Genomic DNA, 27315 nt, shown 5'->3' with positions numbered 1-27315 from the left:
TATAATTTAGACTTTGAGCTTAGTTGCATGGCTTACTTATGTAACTCTACAAAATGATGAGTCTGGAAGGCTTGAGCTTATAAGGGAAAAATGCCTTCATTTTAGTGATTCCAGTTTAAACTTACAGAAATATCAAATTACTTATTGAAAAATCCCAGATGAAGTAAAAAGGAATGTTCTGGGAAGTTGCCATTGACAGTATGCTGCCCTGATCTTATAGATGTTTGTTTCCCAAGATTACTTAGTGAGATTTATCAGTATTTTAGAAATAAGAAGGGCCAGAGGTCTTTAGCAATCTCATCAGAGAGTTCTAGAGGGGCTAAATTTTTTTTTAAAAGAAGTATCCAATCTAATTTTGTATAAAAATCTGAGAGCTGGCTTCAGCAAACTAACGAAGAATGAAGATAATTAATTAAGAACGAATTAAGAGAATATGACTTGTTCCCCATTGTTCTTCTAACATCCCACCTGACTGCCCTGACCTTGGACTGTCTCTGCTACCCATGATTATAGAAGCGAGGTCACAGGAGGAGAACCTGAGGGGGACCTTTCCAATCATATGAATCCAGGAGCCTGATCTCTGACTTCCAAATAAGGTTAAAGCACAGCTTCATTCACAGATCCTGAAATGTCAGCCAACTTCACCAGCATGAGAAGCGCAATCAAAAAAAAAGACTCTGTGCACCAACAGAAATACATCACTCACTAAAATGGAAAGCCATATAGCAACAACTGATGTCAATGGCGATGAACATTTTTAAACAACTACCACAGACTATGCACTCTCGGCGTGCATACTGAGATGAAGGAACACTGTCCTCCTAGAACCGAAATCTGGTGAGTTGGAATCCTATCAACTGGGCAGTAAACTGCGTACAGAGAGGTACCTCTTCCTACCATCTTTACCCACGAACACCACCTTGACCCCCATTTGCAGCTTACCCTTCATTTTAAACTCCCATCTCCTTATTTACACTTGGACCCTTTGAGCATCCTCCTTTCCTCCAGCGAATGTTTGAAACAAAAACACCTTAAGAGGAACAACACTGGGATGCCAGTTTTCACCATTACCTAATTTTTCCAACCTGTAACAAAGCACAACTCATAAAACCAAGAAGGAGCATCATTCCTTGTGTATGTTAAACACTCGTGGTAAACCAATACCAAATTAAGGAGCCCAGTTTCGACAATGCTGTGAATACCCTTCTGGAAACCGCTTGTGAAATGGCACTCCTTGAAGGCCCATATTTCATTAGCTTGGCAAGACTCCCTTTCAAGGTCATTTCCAAATGCTCGTCTTGTGCAGAGCAGCATGCGTGGAGCAGTGCTAGCATGGCACCAGGTCAATCCATTAGTCATTGCTGGAGTGAGCCTTCTGTGGAGAGGCAGCCTGCTTCAAAGTCAGATGGGCTTCTGAAAAGCATGCCAGGAAAACTTTCAGATTTGAAATGTTTCAGAAAAGAAGGTCACAACATCTTCTAATTGCCTACTCTCCTTGCAGAAGGTGGCTTTTCATACTTTACGCAAATATTAATATCTGCCCAGTGTGAAAACCAGGTTAAAAAACGTGGTAAGTGAGTTTGCGCATATGTCTTCAATTGAGCAGAGCACTGAGTGCCAGACTTCAACCAGGCTGATCAGACTGCAGGTCTGTGTAAAAGCCTGAAGTAGTGGAATCTAGTTGCTATGGCTGCAAATTAAACAAATAAATGAGACACCGTGGAATGCAGCAAAATATCTGTGGTCCGATTAGTTCATATTTGCCATATGTGTGAATATCAGCAGTCAAATTCTGAGTTGAAGCAAAGTTCTTTACAAAAGGTGCAAGTGAGGGGAAATGCTTAAAAATAATAAGGGAGATGCGAATTCTACGTCCAAGGATAAATATCTGAACTTTTATATAAACTTTAAAGGAATTTCATTAACTTTTATGCTAGAAGTATATACAAATTTGGTGTTGCTAAAAATACAAGATTTCCACCGGAGCATTTTTCCTTGCAGCTTTAGACAAGGTGTGACGCTAGCTTGTAACTTTGTATATGACAGTAAGGGAGTCATTAGCTCTAGGGAAATTTTAGCTTCTCCGTAAGATTCCTATCATATCCTATTTGACGGAACTGACATCTATCCAGCCTATCAAGTGGCCGGCATTGTACTATTTGCTTCCACGCCAATCTCAGGAATTTCCACAACAGGCTGTAAGCTCCCCACTAGTGGGATTCAGTAGGGAAATTTAAAAAGACCGTTGAATAGCGAATTCTATTCTGACTAACCTCTCAAATCACTTACACTAAACCGTTTTCACAGAATGAGAATAAAACAGAAAACTCGAGAGGTCATTTGATTCAGTTCCCCTTTGTCACGTGTCTGCACCTATTAGAAGAGCTGCAGACAGAAATGGAGTGGCTTTTGGGGTTACCCCGGTCAGAGAAAGAGAATCGAACAAAAAAGACGCTCTGTGATGTGCACGGTAGCAGGGTAGACAGAGAAAAGGATGTTTACTAACTTCAACCTTTGTATCCTAACACATATAGATAGTAGCATGTGAGGAGTGGCACTTGGACATAGAAGACAATTTGATATATTCCCAGGTCACACGGATTAATGTATGTGATAAGGATGAAAGGGGCCGCCTTAAGGGAAACATTTCCACCCATCAAAGCTAATCCTTGCAACTAGGTTAAAACATATATTAATTAGATCATTAAGGGCATGCTCATTCTCTGGATATGGATATGGTAAGACAATAGGAAAAAGTCACCCTTGCTTAGATGAAAAGGAAAATAATCTAAAATGCCAGGAATATTTATCAGTGTCTTGAAGAAATATGTTTGCGAAATATAATGACATTTCACGTTGAAAGGCATCTCTTCACTAGATGTTAACAAAGCTCCACAGAGAGAGGCCCTGGATACAATAAGCATGATGGGTCAGTCAGCTCAGCATTCTCCTTCCAGCCAGGGAGCCGGCTAGCTGTGTGAGCCTGGGCAAGGTATTATACTGGACGCTTGAAGGCCAGCAGATACAGACAGTTCTTCTGTGGAAAAGGGGAAGACTGATTTCGAAAATTGTAAGCCAGTGAGCTTGACAAGGATGCGGTAAAATGGGTCACTGAAGGACTAGGGTATGAAACATAGAGAATTACATGGTGATCCTACATACTGGCCTGAGCTCACTTGGAGAAAATAATCTTATTTCCTTTTCAGAAAGTGTTACCAGTCTGGGAGAGTAAGGAAATACGATAGAAATGCACTCCCTCCATCACTGTTCATTCATTCCTTCAAAAATATTTTCTGAGACCCACTATGTGCCATGCACTGATCCAGAAGATGGGGCTATGGGAGGGAGCTAAGAGCATGTGCCTGCTCTTATTGAACATCCAGTTCCAGACTAATGTAACAATATACTACAAGTAAAGCACAATGGATGCTATAATAGAGGCACATGTGGGGTAGAGGTTCATAAAGAAGGGGTGATCAGCTCTATAAGGGAGAGTTGATGCGTGAGAGGACTTGGAGCAAAAAGAGGGTTTTGACTGGGAGATGAGGGCTGGGTGCACACTCAGTCCTGGAATGTCCTGGAGGGCAGGTTTCATTGCCATTCTGTATTGGCTACAATTTAGCAGAGGGGAACACTGGAGACTCCCTGGAGAAGCTTCACCTTGACAAGAGGTATAAATAGGCTCAGGGAAGTTACCCAGTATTTCTAAAAGACCAGGCATTTTGTGGACAAATTTGGTAGTTTAGGTTCGGATTCAAACAGAAAAAAAAAAGTTGGGTTGAACATTTTCTAGTGGGTTGTCACAGTCTTTCTTTGGTTTTCTTTGATCATTTTTCAACCTGATTTGGATAAAGAAGCATGAGATGAGATGAGGATTTGTGCTGTCTTCATGATCTGGTACCAACGTAAGGATTTCGGACAATGATTCTGGACCCTCAGGAAGGCTTCTTTTCCCACTTTACCTAAATGTGACCAACACAATGACCCCTTGGGATCTCTAGATATCTAGACTTCCCAGCCAACTTGGAAAAAATCAACACCTATCCTTCGAAGGTGAGTTTTGTCCCCAGTCTACCATCTACTTGGTGCCAATATCATCTTATAACACTTTTCCTCACCAGACCCCTTGTCTGAGCACTCTCTCTCCACTAGACGTATTCCATTAGTTTCCTGTTTCTCTATTATCCCTGGACATAGTGATAATCTTCAGTAGCCAATCTCTTCTGCCACCACATATGTAGTTTTTATCTAAGTACCTGTCTTGTCTAGAGGAATCAACCATCTTCTCCAAGCACAATTACAAGATGGTTAAAATTTATTGCTCTGAATAATCACTTATTTTGTTACTGACTTTACTCACAGCAGTAGCCTCCAAAGGAGCTTCAATTCAGTGGCATAAACTTAGGCATCTCAATTCAAAACAACGTTTTAGAAATCAATCATATTATTAAATTCCAACATATATTTAATGACCCTCAAAACCTTAGTACTGTGGCTTCCCCAGAGCTCATGCTGTATTCTAGTTGAGTTTAACAAGGTGGAATACACTACAAATACACCTAGAGGTCCTACATTTTGTCTATAAAATACCAAAATAACAACTTCAAATGTTAGCTAAACTACCCACTGGTCGGGTAAAAATGATGTGGAAGTTTCAGTGTATTGTATAATGAAACTACCAAAAAGAGTTAATGGAGCTTGGACAGCACTAATAGGCCAAGACGATGGCTAAATTGCTCTCCTGTGCTCTTGCCAAATCATATGAAACTATAAAAACGAATCTAGACAAGCTGAAGCCTAGTCAGGGGAGACTGAGCATGACAGTAAAGGACCTGTATTCCGTTTTTTCAGTAAACATTTACTGTGTGTGCAGTAATGTCAGAGAATATGCTAGGTTCTGGAGGAAAAGATGGGAGAAAAAAAAACAACAGTTGCTACCCCTTATGGCCTCATAGCCCATTAGGGGAATAAACAAGTAAATAAATACTAATCAAATAATGTGATAAGTGAAATCATAGGTGTCAGAACAGTGTTCTGAGGGCAGGGAGAAGCGACCCACTCAGATGCCTAGGAGACTCGGGACCACTTCATTCACAGGTGGTGTCTGGGAAGGGAATGTGGCAAGGAACCATCAGAACTTCTGATCTTCTAGAAAGGTTACCGAGGCAGCAGTGCGGGGAAAGTCCTGGTGAGGAGATAGCTCGGAGGCAGGAAGATAAGAGATGAGCCTATTGCCTCTGTTCAGTTGAGAGATGATGAAGCCTTGAACTAAAGCCGGGATGGTGGAGAAAAGGGGGCCGGGGCAGCTTTGGCAGCTACTTTGGACATACATCTAATAGGACGTGCCGACTAACTGTGAGGGATGTGGTAGAAAGAGGAGCTTTTAGATGCTTCAGTCATTATTCAAGTGGCAACATGGGATGAGTAACAAGACTGAGGGAAGGGGTTAAGGTAATGAGGTGAGGGGTTAACGTAGTGAATTTGTTACAGTATGTTCATCTCAAGGTCCTTGTGTCAAATGCTGAGCGTGATGCCCCTTAGAAGATGGAACAGGAAGAACCAACTTGGAATGACCAACATTTAAGAGAGACTGAAGTTATGGGGAAGAGCGAGATCCTCTTGGAAGAGAACATGAGGAAAACAATGACAACTGGTATTTGAATCCTGTGGAATGGATGAATGGACTGGGCCAATTTGGGCTGGAGGAAAGAACAGAAGGCTCAGTTCCTTATGAGAGTCTTTCCTAAGCTGAAGACTCCATGGTCTCGGTCCACTGTTGAAGTCCCATCATCGGAGATGCCCAGCAGAGACTGAAAGAGAATCTGCAAAGATACTGTTCAGGTCATTTAGGTGCCACATGGCGTATGGACCCGCTGATCTTTAGAACCACTTCCCAAGTTGAGAGATGATGCCTCTATGATAGAAAATGCAGCTTTGTGCTTCTACTTCACTTTCTTTGGCAGCTATTGCTGATGCTTGCCAAGGTTGGAGCTTCAATTAAAAGGAAACTGGAAAGGATATAGGGATGGACTTCTGCCAACGAGTTGGGTCTGTGGCTAATGAATGATCTGTTTGTGGTAATGAAGAAGGAAGCCAGTTCCTAAGACAACACCTTCGGGCCTGGCCCCTCCTCTCCCCCAGCTATGAACAACTAAGGGCAAATGAATGGGAAACATATGAATGAAGTTTACTTTGAAATATCTATGGATTTAAGGATTAAGGGTAAAAGAGCTTGAGTAAACCACACTTTGGGTTTTGCTGACCCCAAAATATCTGCATATAATTTATAGACCTTATGATGAACTCAAACGACTGCTGGGCCTGCTCATCTATTCAGTGGAGCAAGAAAAAGGGCAGAGTGTATGCCAAATGATATTAGCCTTGAATTCTACCCTTACGTGGAAAATTAGTTTTACACAGGAATTTGTGATGTCAGAAAATTGCTTTAAAAAGCCATGGTCTATTACCCTAGAGAAAAAAAACAACTAATACCCAGACAAAATAATATAGGGAAGAACTTTTCAGTAAATGTGACCCAGGATATGATTTGCCTGGTCTGTAACTCTCAGATGTTCCAGGGACCATGGTGTGTTTTTTGGACATCATTTCAGGCCTTCTCAGGCAGTAGCAGCAATATGATATGTACCAACCGACAAGACCCCCAGGGGGATAGCAAGTCATGTCTAAGATTTTGCTGCAGTGCAGCTGAGATGGGAGAGTGACGTAAAATACAAGCTAGGAAAGAAGTGAATGGTTTGAGGTTGTATTCCATCAACTACCATGAAAAGGAAAAGACCAAGAAGGGGAGAAGAGAACAAGAGAAAACATGGACATAGAATATTGATAAAATTCATTCATTTCATACAGCAAATACTCATTGTTTTCCATTATGTAGAGGCACTGTTTGAGGCGCTTGGAATAAATGAGTAACTGAAACAAAGATCCCTGCTCTTATGAAAATTATATTCCAGCAGGAGAGGACGGACAATAAGCCATAAGTACAACATAAAAGTAAAGCCATATAATATGTTAAGGATAGTAAGTGCCAGGAGGGGGACAGAGAGCAGGGACAGCGAGGGGACTCTGGGGATATGGGAGTAGTTGGCAATACCTAATAGGCTGCTCAGAGTAGGCTTTACTGAGAAGGTGAGATTGAGCCAATGAAAATTCACAAGGAGAAAGCTATGATCGGTAAAACTGGACATGAAAAAGCTTACACATGAGAACCGTATGCAATAACTGTGAAAGCATCTGCCTCACTGTGGATGGAACTCTTTCTTGTTCCTGGGTCTTTGGGGTCTTATTTGTTTTCTTTGGGAGGTCCATTGGGAGTTTTAGAAAGTGGTTCCCAAGAAATTTCTGACCTCTGCTCCAGTCTTACTTTTATTTTGAAAATTTACAAATATCTTCCAGTTACTTTAGAATATATTGGGAAAATGAGAAAGGTCAGCTTTATTCATATGAAAAAGGAGATAGTCTTCTTTTGACCAACAGCTTATTTTATGAAATATCCCATATCAGGGTGGCACAGAGTTGTGTTATTTAACAAAAGAATAACATCTAATCTGAGTTCCTGCAAAACCAATGATCATCCAAGCAGTATTCAACGCCTTCTCTTCGGAGACAGATGTACAAAAACTTTAGTAATTACCAAATGTCAAAATAATATCGAACGGAATAAATAGTTACCTAAATTAAAGTTCTCTTGAGGATCAGTGACATACAATAAGAAAAACTGACAAATCAAGCATGAAGAGAGGTGGGGTTTATTTTTGTATCTCCTTATTAATTATACGGAGAATTGAACAACTGCTGTGATTATGAGAATATCTAGGTCATGTATGCTTAAAGATCCGTGATAATAACAATAATAATACCCAAACTTCTGCAGTGCTTGGCATTCTCAAAGCATTTTATAAACATTAATTAGGTCTTCACTAAGCACAGACACTGTCTCATGGTTGGTTCTTCCTCTTATAGCATTGCTGAGAATCTGCAATCTTTCTAGAGTTTAAATATTTATTTATTTATTGCTTTTAATGTATATTTACTCCATTGACAATGCTTTAAACTTGTAATCAGCAGAAGAGAAAGGTTCAGGGATCTGTTTTTGCAACCAAGGAAGAGGCCAGAATAACAATAGTGCTTCTCCTTGTCAGAGTGAACACAGCCTCCTGGGGACCACTCTGTTGGCTGGTGGAACTGTTTCCCCACTCATCTTCCTCCACCTCAAACATGCCGTTTCTATACTTTAAAAGTGTAAATATTTTTCTCCTGTAACCACACATTACCTAGCAGGCTTCTTTGCATCTCGTGGGTTTTCAACAAATGTTTGCTAGATTGAATTAAATCAAAGCTCAGCTCCCACAGGTTGTATCCACACAGAACCCAACCTCAATTGTCAATGACTGTTCAAATTACATTTTTAAAATGGATTCATTTTGCTGAAATCACCTCTAGTTTTCTCTTGTCTGCTCATCAGTGGACTGAGGGAAAGAAAGGTGGTAGGAGGATATAAACGTAAGCATGACATTCTTCCAAGTTTCAAAAGCAAACACACAAATACCCTTTTTATCACCAATACTTAGTGAATGCCTAGTGGGCATCATGTGCTGCTCGAATTGCTGGAAATACAAAAAGAAATAGGGCTGCAAGGATAGAACAGTTTTTGATTTTGGCTACTGAAGTGACTCCAGCTAAATGTGTTATATTTTATAGATTTACATTTTTAATTGTAATAAATTAAAATTTTGTGTGTGTGCATGTGCTATTTTAATGGAGCCCTGAGATAAGCTAGTGGTTACACTAGTGAGGTTGTATTACTGTTGCAACTCATCTATTTATCCGTTTCCTCTTCTCTTCAAAAAAAAAAAAAATCTAAGATTGCTTGCTGAGAGAAAAGAAGTAGACAATAGAAAAGAAGAGACAGGATACTTTCCTTTAGTTCCAATTGTGTCAAACTTTTGGGTATTTTGGTGTAAATCAAAAGGAAAGTCCTTTGAATTTTAGATCTTGTGAGTCTGTTTTCTAACTGATTTTGTGCTGGGCAGTTGAGTGTTATAAATTCAAGGCTGACTTGGTGACGTCTTCTGAAATGGTGCCGTGACAGACTTACAAACTGGATTTCAGTTTTGCGGTTCAGGGCTCTGGATCCTAAGAGCTGATGCTGACACTCTTCAAGCAATGAGTGTGATTCTACATGTAAGAACAGGGTACACTGTCTCTTGGAATTCTTGTAGTTATAAAACTCTAGGTAGACAATACCAAAAGCCTAAAGGACCATACACCATCTGCATAAATATTTAAAAGTTATAAATTAAGCTAGCAAAATATTAAATAAAATATGTTCTATCCTTCTACATTGTTAGATATATATTTCATAAAGCAAAATAAAAATTATGTGATTGGATGAGTAGAAAAATAAAGGCTTATAGAATTATAAATTACAAACGTATGAGTGGCAAATTACAAAAATTATATTATTTAATATAATATAAATATAAATATTCTAAAATTTTCATTCCTTGCCTTCATTTCAGCAAATTCACCGAATACGTTGTTATAATGGACACTCACAAAATTTAAGCTCTATTGATATTACTAATGTAATGCATTAATTAGAAACAATGTAATTATAATCCAAGTACACACAATTTGAATGTCTTCCATCAAAATTTAAACATTCAAATGGATGTAAAAAAATTTAATTGAATTATTTTCATACTTTTAAAATAAAATATTTAAAATTATCTATTTTGAAATAAAATACACATGACAATTATTATTAAACTTTTACATAAAATTTAAATAAAGTTGAAAATGCCTATTTGAGTTTTTGGTATTTCATAAATTTTTTACACATTTTTATAAAAATTAAATTATTCATGATTCCAGCAGTTTATGTTCATATTTTAAGAGCCAATCGAAGGAATCAGTATCCTGCTTAAAGTTACATCTATACAAAGTTAGAGTAATGTCAATTAATATTGCAAAATATTCCTCAGCCCCATACAGGCAACTTCTTTGTTAGTAATTTTGAGACCATGAACTGGAACATGAAGAAAACCAGAGAAATGGTCATTCATCCCTACTAAAGTACAAAACTCACGAGGAGAGACTCTATGGAGCTCTTATTATCTTCGAGGATTTGACATGTCGATTCATTTATCTTTTCTGTTTCCGAAATATTCATATCACTCAAGTTCTCCTTGAATTTCTAAGTAGTGTTTGTCTCCAAGAGTGAGAATTCAACGCATCAAAGTGACTCAAGGGGAAATGATGAGAGTTCAGTTATACCTCTAATGACTGCATCAGTACTTTAGAACCATTCATTTGAAACATTAACTAGCACTTGGATCTGCAAGGGTTGTGATTTATTCTCTGGCCTAAAGGTAATATTGTGCATTTGAGGGGTGTAGACAATAGGCCTAATATTAGTTAAGGACTGTGCTTCTATAGCACAGGATGCAACCACTGGTTCTCAGTTAAGGCCCTCCTTGTGTCAGAAACTTTGAGCCTTGGTTTCTTCATTTCTGAAAGGGATACCAATTTCTTGTTCATAGCACCACTATGAAAATTAAATGGTATAACCACTGTAGAATACCTAGCACACGGTAGGTTCTCAAAAAAATAACAGCTATTATTACTGACTGGCGAACAATTATGGAAACTGGCTACAGTAGCCCCCCCGTACCCTTATTCACAGTTTCAGTTACCCAGGAAAACCATAGCCTGGAAACAGATGCCAGAAGATCAGTAGTAGCCTGAGGCTACATCACAATGCCTGCCTCATTTACCCCATGTCATCTCATCGTGTAGGCATTTTATCACCTCACATCTTCACAAGAAGTGTGAGTACAGTACAGTAGGATATTATGAAGAGAGAGAAATAGCATTCACAGTTTTATTACTGTATATTACTGTGTAGTTGTATGTTCTATTCTGTGATCATTGTTCATTTCTTACTGTGCCTAACTTATAAGTTAAGCTTTATCATAGGTATGTATGTATGTATAGGAAAAAACACAGTATGGTACTATCTGTGGTTTCAGGCATCCACTGGGGATCTTGGAACAGATCCCTCTTGGATAAGGGGGAGGACGACTATATACTAAATTCACTCATCAATCCAACAAACATGTCTTGATCCTACTGCACGCCAGGTGGGTGGGCAGAGTGCTTGCGGCTGGAGGCTTTACACTGGGAAGGAACACTTAGTGAGGGGGGATACAGACATGTCTAATGGAGACTTGAAGGTCCTTTGCAAATGTAACTGACAGGGGAGCTAATCTGGCCTATGGGGGTGAGGACAGGCTTCTGAGAGATGTTATAGAAGTGAGCAGGATGAGAAGGGATTCCCCAGGAAAGAATGGAAAGAGCATTTGGGGCAGAGGATTGCAAAGACATGGGGTTACGAAAGGCTTTGCACATTCAAGAAAAGTCAAAAGGTGGAGAGGCATAGAGTAACCACATCAAGTCCATTAGATGGTTACATGAAGCTGACAAGACCCAGCTTATTCGTTTGGAACTGAATCAGAGATGCCACATTAATCCTTCAATAGTGTGGCTCTAATTGGATTCAAAGAAAATGCCAGTTTTCCCAGTTGTGCCACTTGTGATGAGTTGTCTTAGGAAAGGATTAATCAAAGTCCCGCAGCAATGTTTGTTAGTACACACCACTTTTCTCAAAATATACCAAAATTGGGGGCAGAAAGGAAACTGTTATTTTGGACCTATGACGTGTGATTTCTAGCTCCTCTTTCCCCTATAATTTCTGTGATGGGTTGCCCTTTTCACCAGGAGCACCCAGTGACATATTCTATTTTTTTGCTGTAACCAAAAAAATGCAGGCTTCTTAGTTAATAACAAAACCGCTCAATTCCAGAGGCAGAACGAGAAGACAACGACAAAATTTCTCTGAAGAAAATATACCCTCAGATCTTATAAGGTGATGTGCAAACCATCCAAAAGATTTGATCTGAAACATGTGAAGACGACACCATGGCTAAAGCTTCAGAAAGAATCAGACTGAGGAGAAGGAAAAGACCCAGCAGTCCCAGGCAAACGCGCTCCAGTGGGGACAGCCTGCCATGGCAGCACCCACTGCTAAGGCCGCCTCCATGCCTGCGGCAGATCTCCCAGGGAAAATAATAGTCTTGCTGCTCCTCCTGGGGAAATTCTCCAAGGAGAATTGTTGCTTCCAACACAATTCCACTCACGTGGGGAACAATGGCCCTCGATAGTTGTATAGGTTGGAAAAGATCCTCAGGCTCCAATAGGGGATAAGTCTTTGAATGGCACAGAAATTAAATTCATCCTGGAATAAGCTAGTTGTATTATCCAACAAAACCAACAACTTATAAACTGTGGGTTCATCTTCTACATAGTTTTAATAGTGACTCAATTTCATGGAAGTTGTTTTTTATTTACATTCAGCATTCTTCTCTAATTATAATCTCTCATAATCCCCATCATTTCACTGCCATTTAGGTAGATTCTATGGAAAGCCTAAATTAGAAAATAGCTCCCTAATAGATTTTTTTTTTTAATGAAAGGAAATTATTTGTTTTAGTCCACTCACCATTCCGTGATTCAGCCACCCTGGGATAAAATTATCAAGCAACTTCGGGTAAATCATCTCTCTGTCATAGGCATAAATGATCCAGAACACCGCTACAACGAACTGGAAGGGAAAAGAAATCCTTTATTTCAAATTCACAACATACAATTTGTTGGTTATCCATTGTTCAAAGAACCCAACAGAACTGTAGTCTACAGTGAAAGGCGAATCAGTAAACCAGCTAATGACTGGAAAGAGAGATCTAACTTCATTCCATTAGTGGTGATGCGTGGGGTCCTTCTTCCTTCCTTGATCTCCCTATTGTGCTCTCTCAGGCAAAGGGATCTATTTTCGAGGGAAAGATAAATCGTGTCTGTCATCTGGAACAGCTCTCTTCTAGGGCTAATTGGGTTGGTTTGAATCCTCTCAAGAGAGTTTAAAAGTTCACTGGTGGTTTTTTGGATCCCTTTCCCCACTGTACAGAGTCAGCACACATTCAAGAAACTGTAGTGTATTTTCCTTGAACCCATCATGTGGTTTAAATTAATCTTCACATTCTCAAGTTTCCATTTCACCACTAACAGCATTAAAATCACTGCTATATAAAATGTCCCAAAGTCACATTTCCTGCAAATGTATTAATTTATATAGCCTAAGCAGGGGCTTTGGCTGCACTGAGAGCAAAGTGAATGGAACACAAGAATCCTAATTCTCTTGGAATAATTTACATGCTCATCTGGGTTCCTGAGATTTATTTTGACCCATCGGCAACATAGACATCAAAAGAGAGTAGACTACTCAATTTATTCTCTTATCTTTCTTCAAACTAATGGTGAGAGAAGTTCAGATTAAATAAAGAAATGAATGGTCCAAGGTCTTAACCTTCAACTTAGAATTTTAGAGAAAACACAAATGCTTTTGTACACAGTCAATAAATGTAGCATGGAAAAGGAAACAATCCCAGAGGGAGGGCTCAAAGTCTCTGCAGAGTTGTTACATCTCAAAGTAAATGCTACAGCATGATAAAATGCAGATAAATATTAAAAAGAAACGCTTTTTATCTCATTTCTTATAAGTCATCTCCACCCCCACATTTTATTAATAAAAGTAGTAAATATTTTAATGCCACTTTTCGTAAAACTCCCAGTGGTTATACCACAAGCTAGTCATCAGAAAGGTTCCAAAATTCTTTTCCAAGTATGTCAGTTACAACATGGGTAATAGTAGCCTTTTAAAAAAGTTCACCCTTAAAACCTAAGATGTTATGAACATTTCTTGCTTCATAAAACACATTGAAAGATAATTATAATAGGCAACCATAGATTACACACATAGTTTCAATACCAGATTGGGGTCCCTAGTTGTTTATCCTGCTTTTGGGTCAACTATTTTCACTTAGTTGATAAATGCACAAGATGGAAAAGAAAAAAACAAAACTCAAGCCATTAATGTTAACTATCATTATGATCTTTCCAAGCACAATGAGTAATTTTTAAATTATTCACAACTTTGGTTTATTCATTCCACTGTATACTCCAAATGTACTCAATATTAGTGTTACCTGCTCTCAGATCTAAGCCCCAAGATTGCTACTCAAGTAGCATTGCTACTCAAAATGTGGTCCCATGGATCAGCAGCCCCCATGTTACCCAAGAGCTTGCTAGATACATTGAATGCCAGGTCCTGTCTTAATATATTCTGATTCTGCATTTTAATAAGACCCTGGGGTCATTCATATCCACATTAAAGCCTGAGATGTCATACTTTGGACACTACTCCAGCCACCTTGAGCCTCCTCCCCCCACCATGGAACGAGGTAGTCACAGAGCCAAGTGGCTGGTCTATCTAGAGCCTCTGCTCTCCTTTTCCAGACCTGGGAAACCATGATCCTAGAATTTCCTGCCCCAGAAGACAAAAGTGTGCTTCAGGGCCTGTGTGGGCCTCCTTCCTGGGTCTGATCTGGAGGACTGACCGCACAATAAATGGGGATAGCCCCTGACCTGAGAGGTGGTTAAGACATATCTGCTTCTGAAGGGTGAGAACCAGTTTTACATTTGGTCTGGAGTCCACATATAAGCATGAAGCTATTTCAATCCTGGAAAGAGTCATATGTGGATATCCCTCACCTCTGCCATATAATGTCACCTGACGATAGGGCACATCTTCATCACAGTCACAGGTGCCCTCCCACATTCAAGGGGAGGGGATTATATACTTGCTCCACAGGCGATGCAATCTTGGGGCCAACTTAGAATTCTGCTTAGCGTATGCTTCCACTCTTCTTTTCCAAATTGTTTTGGCTATTTTCAGTCCTTTGCATTTCCATTTAAATTTCAGAATCTCAGCTTGCTAATTTCTACAAAAATATCCTCCTAGAATTCTGATTACAACTATACTGAATCAATATGTTCAATTTGGGGAGAAATGATATCCTAACAATATTGAGTCTTCTGTCCCAGGAACATAATTTACGTCCCCATTTATTTAGATCTTTGGTTTCTCAGTTTGTAGTTTTCAGTGAAAAGGATCTTGTACATATTTTTTAAAAAATCTATCACTAATCTATCACTAAATCTATCTATCACATTTCATGTGCTTTTATGTTATTGTAGATATTATTAAATTTGTTTTTACATTCTTTGTTGCTAGTATATAAAAGGTACAAATGACTTTTGTATATTGACACCATATCCTCTATCTTTGCTAAATTCACATAGTTTGAGTAGTTCTTTCACAAATCATTCTAGATTTTTATATGTACATGATCTGCAAATAAAGATAGCTTTTCTTCTTCCTTTACAATTTGGATGCCTTTTACTTCTTTTTCTTTTCTTATTGCACTATGACCTTTAGCGCAATGTTACCTAGAAGTGATGAACAGTGAACACCCTTGCTTTTTTCCCTATCTTAGGAAAGTGTTCAGCCTTTCAACATGTGCGTTTGCTATTAGCTGCATGTTTTTCTTAGATGCCTTTTATCATGTTGAGGAAAATCTCTCCCATCCTACATTTATGTATGTAATGAGCAAGTACTGATTTTTTTCAGATAATATTGCTGTAAAGCCTCAGGTGATCAGATAGCTCTTCTCCTTTATTCTGTTGATATGATGAATTATATAGATTTTTAATGTTAAACCAACCTTTAATACCTGGTCATCAGGTATTATCATTTTTATATATTGCTGGATTTCACTTAATGACATTGTGTTAAGAATTTTTCTCTTGTCTTTATTAAGTGTATCAATCTGTAATTAGGTTTATTTTCTCACAGTGTCTTTTTTTTTTAAGTTTACTTATTTATTTTTGAGAGAGAGAGAGAGAGCATGAGAAGGGGAGGGGCAGAGAGGGAGAGAGGGAATCCCAAGCAGGCTCCGCACTGTCAGCATGGAGCCGGATGCGGGGCTCCATCTCACCACCGTGAGATCGTGACCTGAGTTGAAATTGAGAGTCGGATGCTTAACCAACTGAGCCACCTGGGTGGCCCTCATAATGTCTTTTTCTAATTTTGGTGCCAGGACAACGGTGACTTCAAAACACAGAGCGGGAAAAGCTCCCTCCTCTATTTTCTGAGGGACTCTGCAAGATTAGTATTCTGTCTTCCTTACTTATTTGATATGCTTCTCTAGGGGAGCTTTCTGGACTTCTAAGTTTTCTTACGAGAAGATTTAATAATGAATTCAATTTCTTTAATACATATAGAGTTTCCAGGCTTTCTGTGTTCTCTTGAGTTACTTTTAGTCATTTTTGCCTTTTGTGGAATTTTCCCGTCTCATTGAAGGTTTTGAATTTATGAAGTGTCCTCAATATTCCGCCATGGAAATCAGCGAATGCTACAAATCACGTATTTTTTTCCCTGGAGAGCCCGTTGTTAATTACTTACTAGCACACCACTGCTGAGAGCTACTTTCTGTTCGCCACAAATGATCATTCATGGTGTCCCGACCACGGGGAAAGCATCGTGGGGTCAATACTTACCAGCGCAATCAGATCAATCCTTTAACCCCTACCATATATTAAGGGGACTGCATGGATCATTACAAGTGAAGTGACTTTCAAGAAAGTATGCGTCACCTTTCTTAGCGTCACACTAGAAGGTCAAGAGGCCCAGCTAACTGAGCGATCAGCCTTCTAAATAATTCCTGAGATAGAAACATGGCACAGATGGCAGCTTCTTGGCTCCATGCGCTGATATCCTCTTGACAGTATGGCCATCAGCAAACCCAAAATAAGTTTGAACTCTACTACCGGGGCATGAATATGAAACAAAAATAGGTTCTCTGGGACAGGCCAAGTGCTACTGAAACGTTCCACTGTTGTGGCCAGCGATTCCTCCGCGTGCACCTGCTGCTTCCCCGCTGCCAGGACCAGAATACTGTACTTGAACTGAGAGTGGAAGGAGCTCAGGCACTTTCTAGTCCTTCAAACTTCCCAGACAAAGTACTTGTGTTACAGCTGGTCGTTGAGGCCTCGCTTGAACCCCTGGAACAATTAGCAATGAATGCGAAAGAAAACTGGATCCACACTTCACCTCCTTCTATAAGGAGTCTCTTATATGGTATCAGTAGAAGCCGAAGTTAATCAGCTTTAGTCCACTTCTAAGAAGAAGCTTTACTGATCAGTGGGAAATTCTTGGGAATTCAGTAAAACCGATTAGAGCACAAAGGCTGTTGCAGAGAAATTTACCATGAAGGAGGCCAAAGAGAAAAGTCACTTATCTACGGATTGGTCTATAGAGACCATGATCTCAAACATCCACTGTTGAAGGAAGGAAGGAGGAAATACACGAATACATCTTTAAAGTCTTTAGCTTCAACAGGAAAGGATCCTATGAAAGTGTGTTTCCTTTAAAAGCTAATCTATTAGTACTCAGACTTGACCAAATACCAATTGGGAAAAAAAAAATTTAATTCTGTTTTGGGCTCTATTACTTTGCCTCCAGATTTGCTTTGTTATGATTTGCTTTCCCATCACTTCTTTCCCTGGGAATACGTGCTGCGAGGTAACATGTAGACGTATTTCCAGTTGCGATTTCTCCTTCCAAACACACAAAGCGCGAGAATAAGCTGTGTGTTCTGGGTGCTAGCTGGCTTTGTCTCTGATGGTCCCCACACAGAGAGAGACTGTCTCATTTTGACAAGGCCCCTGTCTTCCCACCCTCCAGGTCTAGGAGATCCCAAGTTCTTATGTGCTTTCCTGGCTGACCTCCCTCCGCCCACACCCTCAAATGCAGCAATGCTCAGTGAAGCACAGACCCCTCTGGAACGTTAGAGTAACTTCTGTTCCAGGGTACAGTTAGTCTCCAGTATCCATTCCTGGAACCGTGACCCAGATGCCTCTACTTGTAATTATGAGGCTATGAGCACCGTTACATTTTTCACTCTGTACATGATGCTCATATTACCTTAAAACCAGAATCTGCATTTAGAGTGTTCCTAAAACACACATCACTGCCTTGTTTCACAGCCTTCAACTATATTTACCTATCCATTTAAGGTAAATAAAAATATCCATATTTACCTACATTTAAGTCCTTAAGTATCTCTTCCGACTGAGTAAATAACGTGAGAATAAAAAAACCCAGCTCTCATGGTGCCCATGTGATTTGACGCCCGCCTTTCTCTCTGACCTCCACTTGTACCACATTCTCTCTGGCTCCCTAGGCTCCGACTGGCAATTCATCCCTAAAACTCATTAAACTCTTTCCTGCCTCAGGGTCTTTGCATTTCCTACTCTTAATGCCAGGAATTCTCTTACCCCATTTTCACCTGGCTGGATTCTCTGTCCCTTCAGGCCTTGGGGGAGACCTTGCCATTGACTCCACTGCACGTTATTTTCCATCACAGACCCTGAGAGAGAGTAAGCTGTTGTTGTTGTTCCCTTGTTCATTATCTGGCTCTTTAAGAGGAGGTGAAGTGTCAAAAAACAGGAACTTGTCTGTCTTGTTCGCAGCCTTTTCCCCACTGCCTCGCACATAGCATGTTTGGGATGAAACTTCCCGGAGTAAATGAATAAAGATGTGTTGCTGCTTCCTGTATGTCTGTCAGGCTCCACATCTCCCATAGGGGAAAGTACCCTTTCAAGCCTTCAATTTGCTTCCTAATGACCTAAAATTCCTTTTTTATGTTCGCCATGTTTTTTTGTCCTCCTGTCTCTGTGGAAGAGAAGCCCTTCTTTCCAGGGTCATTCTTCCAGCCCATCTCTTCTCAGACTTTCTACCTGCTGGCCCCTCCTTCACCTGTATTAATCTTCTATCACCCTGAAATAATCCTTCTCTGGACTTCTGGATCACGATGGAAGTAGTAAAAGCTCTCGTTCCCCAAATCAACCAAACACAAGGAGAATGAGAAACAAAGTGAAGCCAATGCAGTAGGAAACACTGATAATCCAAATATCAGTCTTTTCGACAGGTTGCTAAGAACTGGGAAAATTGAGCCGGGATGAGACAAGAATCTGATGGAAGAAACAAGATCCAAGGGTTCTCTGGTCGAGCGAGCAGAACAGAGAGATCGCTACAGGCGGCATACTCTAAGGGACACTGAATGACCCTTGCTGGGAACAGGAGGAGGTCTGAGATGCATGGGAGCACCAGGGAGACGTTCCGATCCCTGCGTGGCTTCAGGTGTCAGCAGTGGTGATGCTAAATGTGGGAACAGGCCAGCGTATCATCTCTGGAGAAGCAGGATGTGGGGATGTTAGGTAAACAAGAAAGGATCTGCGGTGGCCAGCCCACACGCTCACCTGACCAACACAAAGCTTCCCGTCACCATATAAAATGGTTGTGATCAAAACGAGTCAAGGAGAGAGAGATGAGTGTAGCCACTCTCCAGAGGAGGTGGTGGTGGAAAGTAGGCAGAAATTCAAGCTGCCCTAGCTCACTTCTGTCCTTGCACAAAGAGCTGGCTCAGAAAGAACACACCCATTTGAGGATGAGTAATCATAAGAAAAGAAATAGCATGGAATGTATTCATAAATACCACAAAAGGGAGAGAGAGAGAGAGAGAGAGAGAGAGAGAGAGAGAAGGGGACTATGACCTCCCCCGGCAAAAGGCACCTGAACAAGACAAACCGGAAAAGTTATTAATTAATGATCAAATGATTCTCCATTAAAGAAAAGAGGTCAAAGATGAAAATTTGAGATTAAATAAAGAAGACAGACAAGATAAGAGGGGAGAGTTTAAGAAATAAAGTATAAAAATATAAAGCCACATAAAACTGAAAGTCACATTATAAGCAGCAAAAGGAAAACCTGCCTTTGGTTAAGATGGTTGGGGGTCAGCTTTCTGCAGTGCTGTGGACTAGATACACCGAAAAACCCTCCCACTGGGAAACACTAGGTGCTAAATAAATTACAACAAATATACCTTCAAATGTATTGCTGAGCAGACAAGAAAGGAAGGGAAGTCACTGGGAGTTAGTCGGGGGGGAAAAAGACCCATACGGACAAGAACAGAACAGAGACAAAACCAGAACAGTAGCAAACACAGAAACTGGGGCTGCCCTGGGGGCAGATGGCCCTACTAGAATCAGAGTGCTCCCTGCATGGTGGCCACGGGCATGGATGAGCCGGGCCTCGGGCCCACGCAGATTGGTGGAGTGGGCCCTGAGGGGTCAGAGCTTCAGTGAAAGGGCAGGCTAGAGAAAGTGCCTTCATCAGGCTGGATATATTGCTTTCTAGTCCGAATTGCTAAGATTTTTTTTAAAGTCAAAAACATTTCATTTCACTGAATTTTGTGCCACTCCGAGATCGCCATTTTTCGTCCTTCATCTTTGATTCATGTAAGCTGAGTGTGGTTATTCACAACGACTGCAAAGTCAGAGAACAGCTTTTATGCCCGTATCAAGTAACTGTGGTGGATACTGTAGTGCCTCTCCCTGATCCCCTCTACAGGGTCCATGCGTCCAGCCCCCAGATGTTGGGAATATTGGTTTTTGGCCACTCTTGAGCTGCATCCCCCTCATTGGGAACCGCCTTGCGCGAAGTCAGGCCCCTTCCCCAGGGGAAGTCTGAATCCAATGACTGACTGATGCAAGGAAACAAGCTCCCAGCCCCTCTGTCTCCACTCAGGGAAACTCTAAGATCCCAGGATGCCTGTTACAACTGCAGTGTGGACCATCCTGCCCTTCTACCCGCTACTGTCTTCCTCACTTCAGAACAGGTGTTTCTCCCAAGAACCCCCTTCTGCATGTGCTCTCCAACCCTGAGCCTGTTCATAGGAAGCCCAATCTAAGACCATGCCATGCATGGATAAGCACAACAGACAGACATATTTAAGCATGAAAACATTCGTAATACATCACTATAGAGAAATGCATAAAAAGTAAAAATTATTTGTAATCTCGCCCTGTATAGACAGTCATTGTCAAAAGGATACGTAATCCCTTAAAAGGTCTTTTCCTATGCATGTAAAGTGCATTCCATTCATTATTTTAGAAAATTAGATCATACTTTGATTAGTCTCCTGAAATTTTTTTTAAGTTTATTTAGAGAGGGAAGGAAAGAGAGAGGGAGAGAGAGAATTCCAAGAAGGCCCTGTTCTGTCAGGACAGAGCCCAGTGTGGGGCTCACAAATCATGAGGCCATGACCTGAGCTGAAACCAAGAATCAGACACTTAACTGGCTGAGCCACCCTCGTGCTCCTATCTTCTGCGGTTTTTTAACTTAAGGAAGTTTTAAGGTGATATCCCAGTTTTCTTAAGCACTTCATAGTGCCACACTGTATGATTATGCACTATAATTACTCAAGCACTCACTAAGGCATATGTATATTCATTACAAATAGCACAATTTCCAATAATGCTGCAATGCTTTGTGATGTGTGTGTTTTCACGCACCCAAATCATGAGAACCTCAGAGGAATAAGTTACTAGAAGTGAAGCTCCTGGATCCGAGGTCACCATTGCCTTTTGAGCTGACTTTCACAAAGGCTCCTCTGTCATTCCCTGCTCCCAGTGCCTACTGCCTTTACCCCGGTTCCAGGCCACGCTGTCCCTGTCCTGGACTATTGCCGTAGCCCCTTGGCTAGAGCCACTGGCATCAGTTTCCTTTAAATTCTATCCATGCTTTATCTTGGCCTCAGAGTTATCTTACTAAAAACATTTAAGAACTTCTCAGTTTAAAACTTCCAATGGCTCCCCCTTGCTTGCAGAATAAAATAAAAACTCCCTTTGTGATCTGGTCCCAAATTCTCTTTCCAGTTCCCTTCCAGCTTCTTCCAGGAACCCAGTCAACAGAATATGTATAGTTTCCCAAACTTACCACATACTTCCAAGTATCCATTCCTTTCTGCTTTTTGTAATAGCAGCTTGAAATGCACTACATTTTTTTCCAAAATCCAAGCTCTATCAAATGTTAGATATCAGTTGTGCAGCTGTCCCCACCACCTAAAAAAAAACCCTACAATTTCTCGTCAAAAGTAATTACTTTTTTCCCTGACCCACTTCAGGCCTCTGCTTATAACATGAGCCCATTTAACTATCTCCTATGTGTCCTTTCGCTTGCTGGCCCCTCTAAGCTGCTGAAGGCTCCGTCTACTCTCCAGGCCCCTCATTCGCTGCCCTGTCTGCCTGGAATGCCTCCCACCACCCCTCCCCGCTCATCCTTACCATGTAGAAGGGATCAGAAATAGCATAAGCTCCAAGAAGCCTCCCCTGAGTTGTCCCTTTTTCTTGCATGTGCTCTCATAGCCCGTTATGTTTTTCCTTCATAAAGCTAGGCATAATCGTGATGAAATAAGTGACTGTGTAATTACTGGTTTCTCTTCCCAGTGGGATGTGAACTTGATGAGAGAGCAAGGACCAGTTGATTTCCTCTCTGTTGCATCCTCACATCTCCCTTGGCGCGTTCTATGTTTATTTCCTGGCTCTTTATTTTGAAATAATCAAAGACTCGCAAGAAGTTGAAAAATAATACAGAGAGTTCCTGTGTATCCTTCACCCAGCTTTCCCCAAGGATAACATCTTACACAAGTATGGTACATTTTCAAACCAGAAAACTGACATTGGCACAGTACTATTAACGAAACTATAGACCTACAGACCTATTCAGATTTCACCAGTTTTTCCAGCCACTCATTTTTTGAGGGGTGTGTTGTACCATGCAATTTTACCACATGGACACATTTCTGGAACCTCTACCGCAATCAGGATTCGGAAGAGTTCCATTACCACAAAGTCCCTAATGCTACCCCCTTAAGAGTCACACCCTTCCCCAACCTTGACCCCAGCCACCTATGGATCTGTTCTCTGTCAATATATTTTAACATTTTGAGAATATTATATATTCTGGCTTATACTTTTTTAGTTTGTACTATGTATAGGTCAGGGGCTTCACAAGCAAAATATTATTTAAGAGTTACAACTACCCTGAGGCAGCTACTGTTATTTTTATGGTTTTATGGATGAAGAAATTAGCTTCAGAGAATTTTAGTAACTTTTCCAGGGTCAAAAAGTGGCCAAGCCAGAATGTGAGGCCAGACAATGAAGACCCCAGAGACAATGCTTTTAACCTTTCTTAATACTTATTACACATAATAGCATACTCCTTTGAAGGAATTAATAGTTGAATGAATGAATGATTAAATGTCAAAGACAATTTCATTTCTAAGTCCACTAGCAAGGCCTGCATACAGCAGGAATTCAATGAATGCTTGGTCGAGTAAAATGTTTGGTTAATCATTCTAGAAAAATCAAAAGAAAAAGAAAGATGGTGACATGTGGAGAAAAATCTCCAAGCTGCTCTTCTGGATAAGCCATGACATACAAACCCATAGGACAGTAGCATGGGATGCAGAACAAATCAGGAGAAGCATTCTTGTCTTCGCTAGTAATAAATGCATTAGTGGAATCTCAAGCATCTCAACAACAATTATTTGGCCAAGTACGTCTTCCCTCTGGCAAATTCGTATTCACAGGATAGAGAAGTAGACTATTTGCTGGTCTTAACTGATATTCAGGTCTTGTCTTGCACCTTGGAGCCATGCACCCTTCTTCCTTCCTCAAAGCTTACTTAATAAGCTCCCGTCTAATTACTCTCATGTCATCTTTGGGATGTGAGTCTTCCCCCAGCATACCAGCTTATGGGGCGGGGTGCCTCTGACCTGACATCCTCAGACTCTTTCGCCCAGGGTCATGCCCTGTGTCATCCCTGTGCCTCCAGGCTGAAACCACACCAATCAGGCCACATTCTTCTGGTTCTGTCTCTTTTCAGTTCTCAGCCATCTCCGTTTGATCTGTTTCAACAATGACTGAAACATGGAAATGGAAATGATCACTTTTTCGTTCACTTCTGTTTCCCATTAACTGAACCCAAATTGCCCGGGGATGGCTTCCGGTGGTAGCAGCCTTCTTTTGAAAGTGTTTTTCATACTGCATTGAGAGTGTCCTGGCAGTGGGGGGCCTGGTTAGGAAGGTGGTATGCACTGTGAGGGGGGAGGGTGTAGGGAAGATGAGCCCCTAAGGGGGAAACTTTCTATTCTACTTTCTGGTCACCCATCAATGGATGAAATAGGGGAAAAGAACTAGTAAGGTCCAACTGATATGATAAGCATGAATCAGGAATAGCTGAGACTCAGATGGGCAACTCCAAAGATTATAGCCAACTGCACAGACGGGATGAAAAAGACAATCAAGTACTCCAGTAAAATGGATAGTAATGGAGCTGGAGCTAATAAACACATGGAAACAGTTGATGTTCTTTATCTCCACAATGGTAGCGGTTAACCCTGAGATACCTGGCACAACCACTTCTTGAAAAGAAACTTCAAGGTGAGATAACTTCTATTATTGAGACACTGATATAAAGGAGATTCAGTAGGAGCCACAGGTGAGCCCATTCTCTAGATAAGACATGTGTAAAAAGGGAATCAGAACTTACTTATATATCCAGCTGGTGGAATAAATGCTCTGAACTTACTCTCCCAATGAAAACTGCCACCATCAAAAAAAAAAAAAAAAAGCTTCATAACATATTCAGGTGACAAGGTATTGTTTCTCTTTCATCCTTTCAATGTTTCTTTCTGCAAATACCAGACAACAGGTATACATCCACACATATAAATTCCCATATGTTCATTTGTGTATGTGTGTCTCCCTTTCTTAAATATACATATCATACTATATAACCTTGATTTTGTTGTTTCATAACATACCCAGGAAGCATGAAGCACCTTTCAAAATAAACCACTATGTCACAAAAAGTAATGAAACTGTAGATGTCAAAATAAAGTGAGTGAGAATCCCAAGAGATCAGCAAGCACAGAGGCCAGCTATCCTCCAGAAGTATCTGTCAAACCACAGTGACCCTGAGCTTATCTCTTGATGCCCTGTGGAATTCAGGAGATAGGAGATAAAGACTGCCCAAGGTGGGGGACCCACTCCTCTGCCTAAAGCTGGTACCCCAGAGGGTTACTCCTTCAGTGAAAGGGTGACCCTCAACTCAGCAGAGAACAGGGTAATAAGAAAACATGCCTTGGGGCGCCTGGGTAGCTCAGTTGGTTGAGTGACCGACTTCAGCTTAGGTCAAGATCTCACAGTCTGTGAGTTTGAGCCCCGCGTCAGGCTCTGTGCTGACAGCTCAGAGTCTGGAGCCTGCCTCGGATTCTGTGTCTCCCTCTCTCTCTGCTCCTCCCACACTCATGCTCTGTCTCTCTCTACCTCAGAAATAAACATTAAAAAAAAAAAAAAAAGAAAAGAAAACATGCCTGCTAGAATCTTAGCTCTGTGTTGAGAAGAAAGAGAAAGAAAAATTACCCTGAAAATTCATAACCATAAGATAGCCATCAGAACCTTAAGATGGCAATCATGTAGGTTTGTGGACTGATATGGGCTTTCGGGAAGATGTAGCGATCTGAAACGTGTGTTCTTTTTAAGTTCATTAGGAATATCAAAATATGCCACCATTTAAACCAAAAAGCAAGTTCAAAAAATTTCAGAGTATTGGCATCTTACTGATCATAGCTTCTGGTCAAAATGCATTTGAATCTGAAATCAATAATAGAAACATAAAAATGCGTATATATTTGGAAATATGAAAACATACTTTAAAAACTTAGGGATAGAACACAAAATCAGAATGGACTGTAGCAAATATTATAGACAAACAGTAATAAAAATGGCAGATACAATTCTTGTGGGATGTAGTTAACATGTTAACTGAGGGAAATTTGGAGGCTTCTATACTTATAGGAGAAAAGAAAAATGCATAAAAATTAATGAGTGAGGTATACACCTTCAGAAGGCAGCAAAGAATAGCCAGATGATTAATGAAATAGAAAACAAACATACAAGAAAGGATCAGTGAAGCACCTTTACAGGTGCAGGGGGAAAAACCTGATAAAATGTGGCAATCATTCTTGATAAGAATTCTCAGCAAATAGTAATAAGAATACTCCTTGTTAGGGAGTATGGCACCCCAGACCATGCTCAGATTCTCCTGGGTGGAGGGGATCAATGCATCTTGGCACACCTGTATTTCATCGCAGCATCCCGTTTAGGAAGTTTGGTTTTGTTTTTTTTTTTTTTCCTGGAGAATCTCTTACACATGTGGAACAGGAGAATGTACAAGAATGTTCAGGGCAGTATTGCCCAGAACTGCTAAAAAATTGGAAACAAACTGAATATTCATTTATAATCACACAGATAACTTTATCTGGTGAAAATTTTAAGGACATGGAAGATCTTATAAGAGATCAATTTTTTCCTCTTTTGTGCAAATTTCAACCCTCTGGTTCAGTAGTTACTGATTCTCTAGTTACTGATTCTCACCAGAAAATGTGTATCCACCACCTACACAATTTCCAGGTGAACTGTGTTGGAAACTGTGGGTGAGCAGACTCATTTCTAACTTACGACATAAACCCCACCAGCAGTACATTATTTTCCCCTGAAGCCTTTTACCAATATTTGACTCTTTCCCTCTACCTTCTGCTGCCTTCATGAACCATATGAGCTCCTTCTGGGATTTTGGATGGCACCTCCAAACATACTCTTGGAATTTCAAGAACTTGTAGCCTCTAACCTTTCGAATGAGTGTTTGCGATGGGGCAGCATACTACTTTGTTAAAAGATGCTCTCATCTCACAGGACATTCTCTGTGATATGAGGCCATTTTTAGGGCAAATGCAAGGAAACTGACGCTGTTTATGTGTCATCCTGCTAGACACTGTTCTAGATACTCTGTGTCTTTCATTGTCCTTCACAATAACCCAAGTGAGTTAGGTGTTGTTGAGCCCACTCTTCATGTTAGACAACCAAGATTTTGGGAACCTACAAAATCTGCATTAGAAAGTGGTGGATCCAGAATTAAAATCCAGGCCTGTCTCCAAGGCTCATGCTCTTTTGACGACATCTGATCACCTTATACCTCACACAGGTGAGATCACCGCACAAGGTGGGTCATTTTTGCATTCTCATAACTAACCTTCCTTTTATCGATTCAAAGTTTTAAATTGATCCATTTTAAAATTCTTTTTTTAAGTTGATTTATTTATGTTGAGAGAGAGAGAGCAGAGGAGGGACACAGAGAGAAAGAGAATCCCAAGTAGGCTCCATGCTGTCAGCGCAGAGCCTGATGTGGGGTTCGAACTCATGAGCTGTGAGATCATGAGCTGAGCTGAAATCAAGAGTCGGGCACTTAAGTGACTGAGCCACCCAGGTGCCCCTAAATCTATCCATTTTAAATTGAATTCCATTCCAAATAAATTGAGCAGGAGGCCTTTCCCTTTGTCAAGTGACATCAAACGATATAGCTAAACATATCCA

At 40.5% G+C, this 27315-nt stretch overlaps 1 protein-coding gene across 5 annotated transcripts in view; it reads right to left on the bottom strand.

Annotated features, from left to right (window-relative positions):
- AIG1 (androgen induced 1) overlaps positions 1 to 27315 on the bottom strand; it is a 241373-nt gene that overhangs the window by 144147 nt on the left and 69911 nt on the right. For all 5 annotated transcript variants that reach the window (XM_042939972.1, XM_042939977.1, XM_042939975.1 and 2 more), the window contains exon 3: positions 12581 to 12682. In XM_042939972.1, the coding sequence (XP_042795906.1) occupies positions 12581 to 12682 (102 nt within the window). The remainder of the gene's footprint in view (positions 1 to 12580; positions 12683 to 27315) is intronic.

Source organism: Panthera leo, chromosome B2, assembly GCF_018350215.1.
Source record: "Panthera leo isolate Ple1 chromosome B2, P.leo_Ple1_pat1.1, whole genome shotgun sequence".
In the NCBI taxonomy this organism is placed as follows: domain Eukaryota; kingdom Metazoa; phylum Chordata; class Mammalia; order Carnivora; family Felidae; genus Panthera; species Panthera leo.
This window is presented reverse-complemented; position numbering and strand designations above follow the sequence as displayed.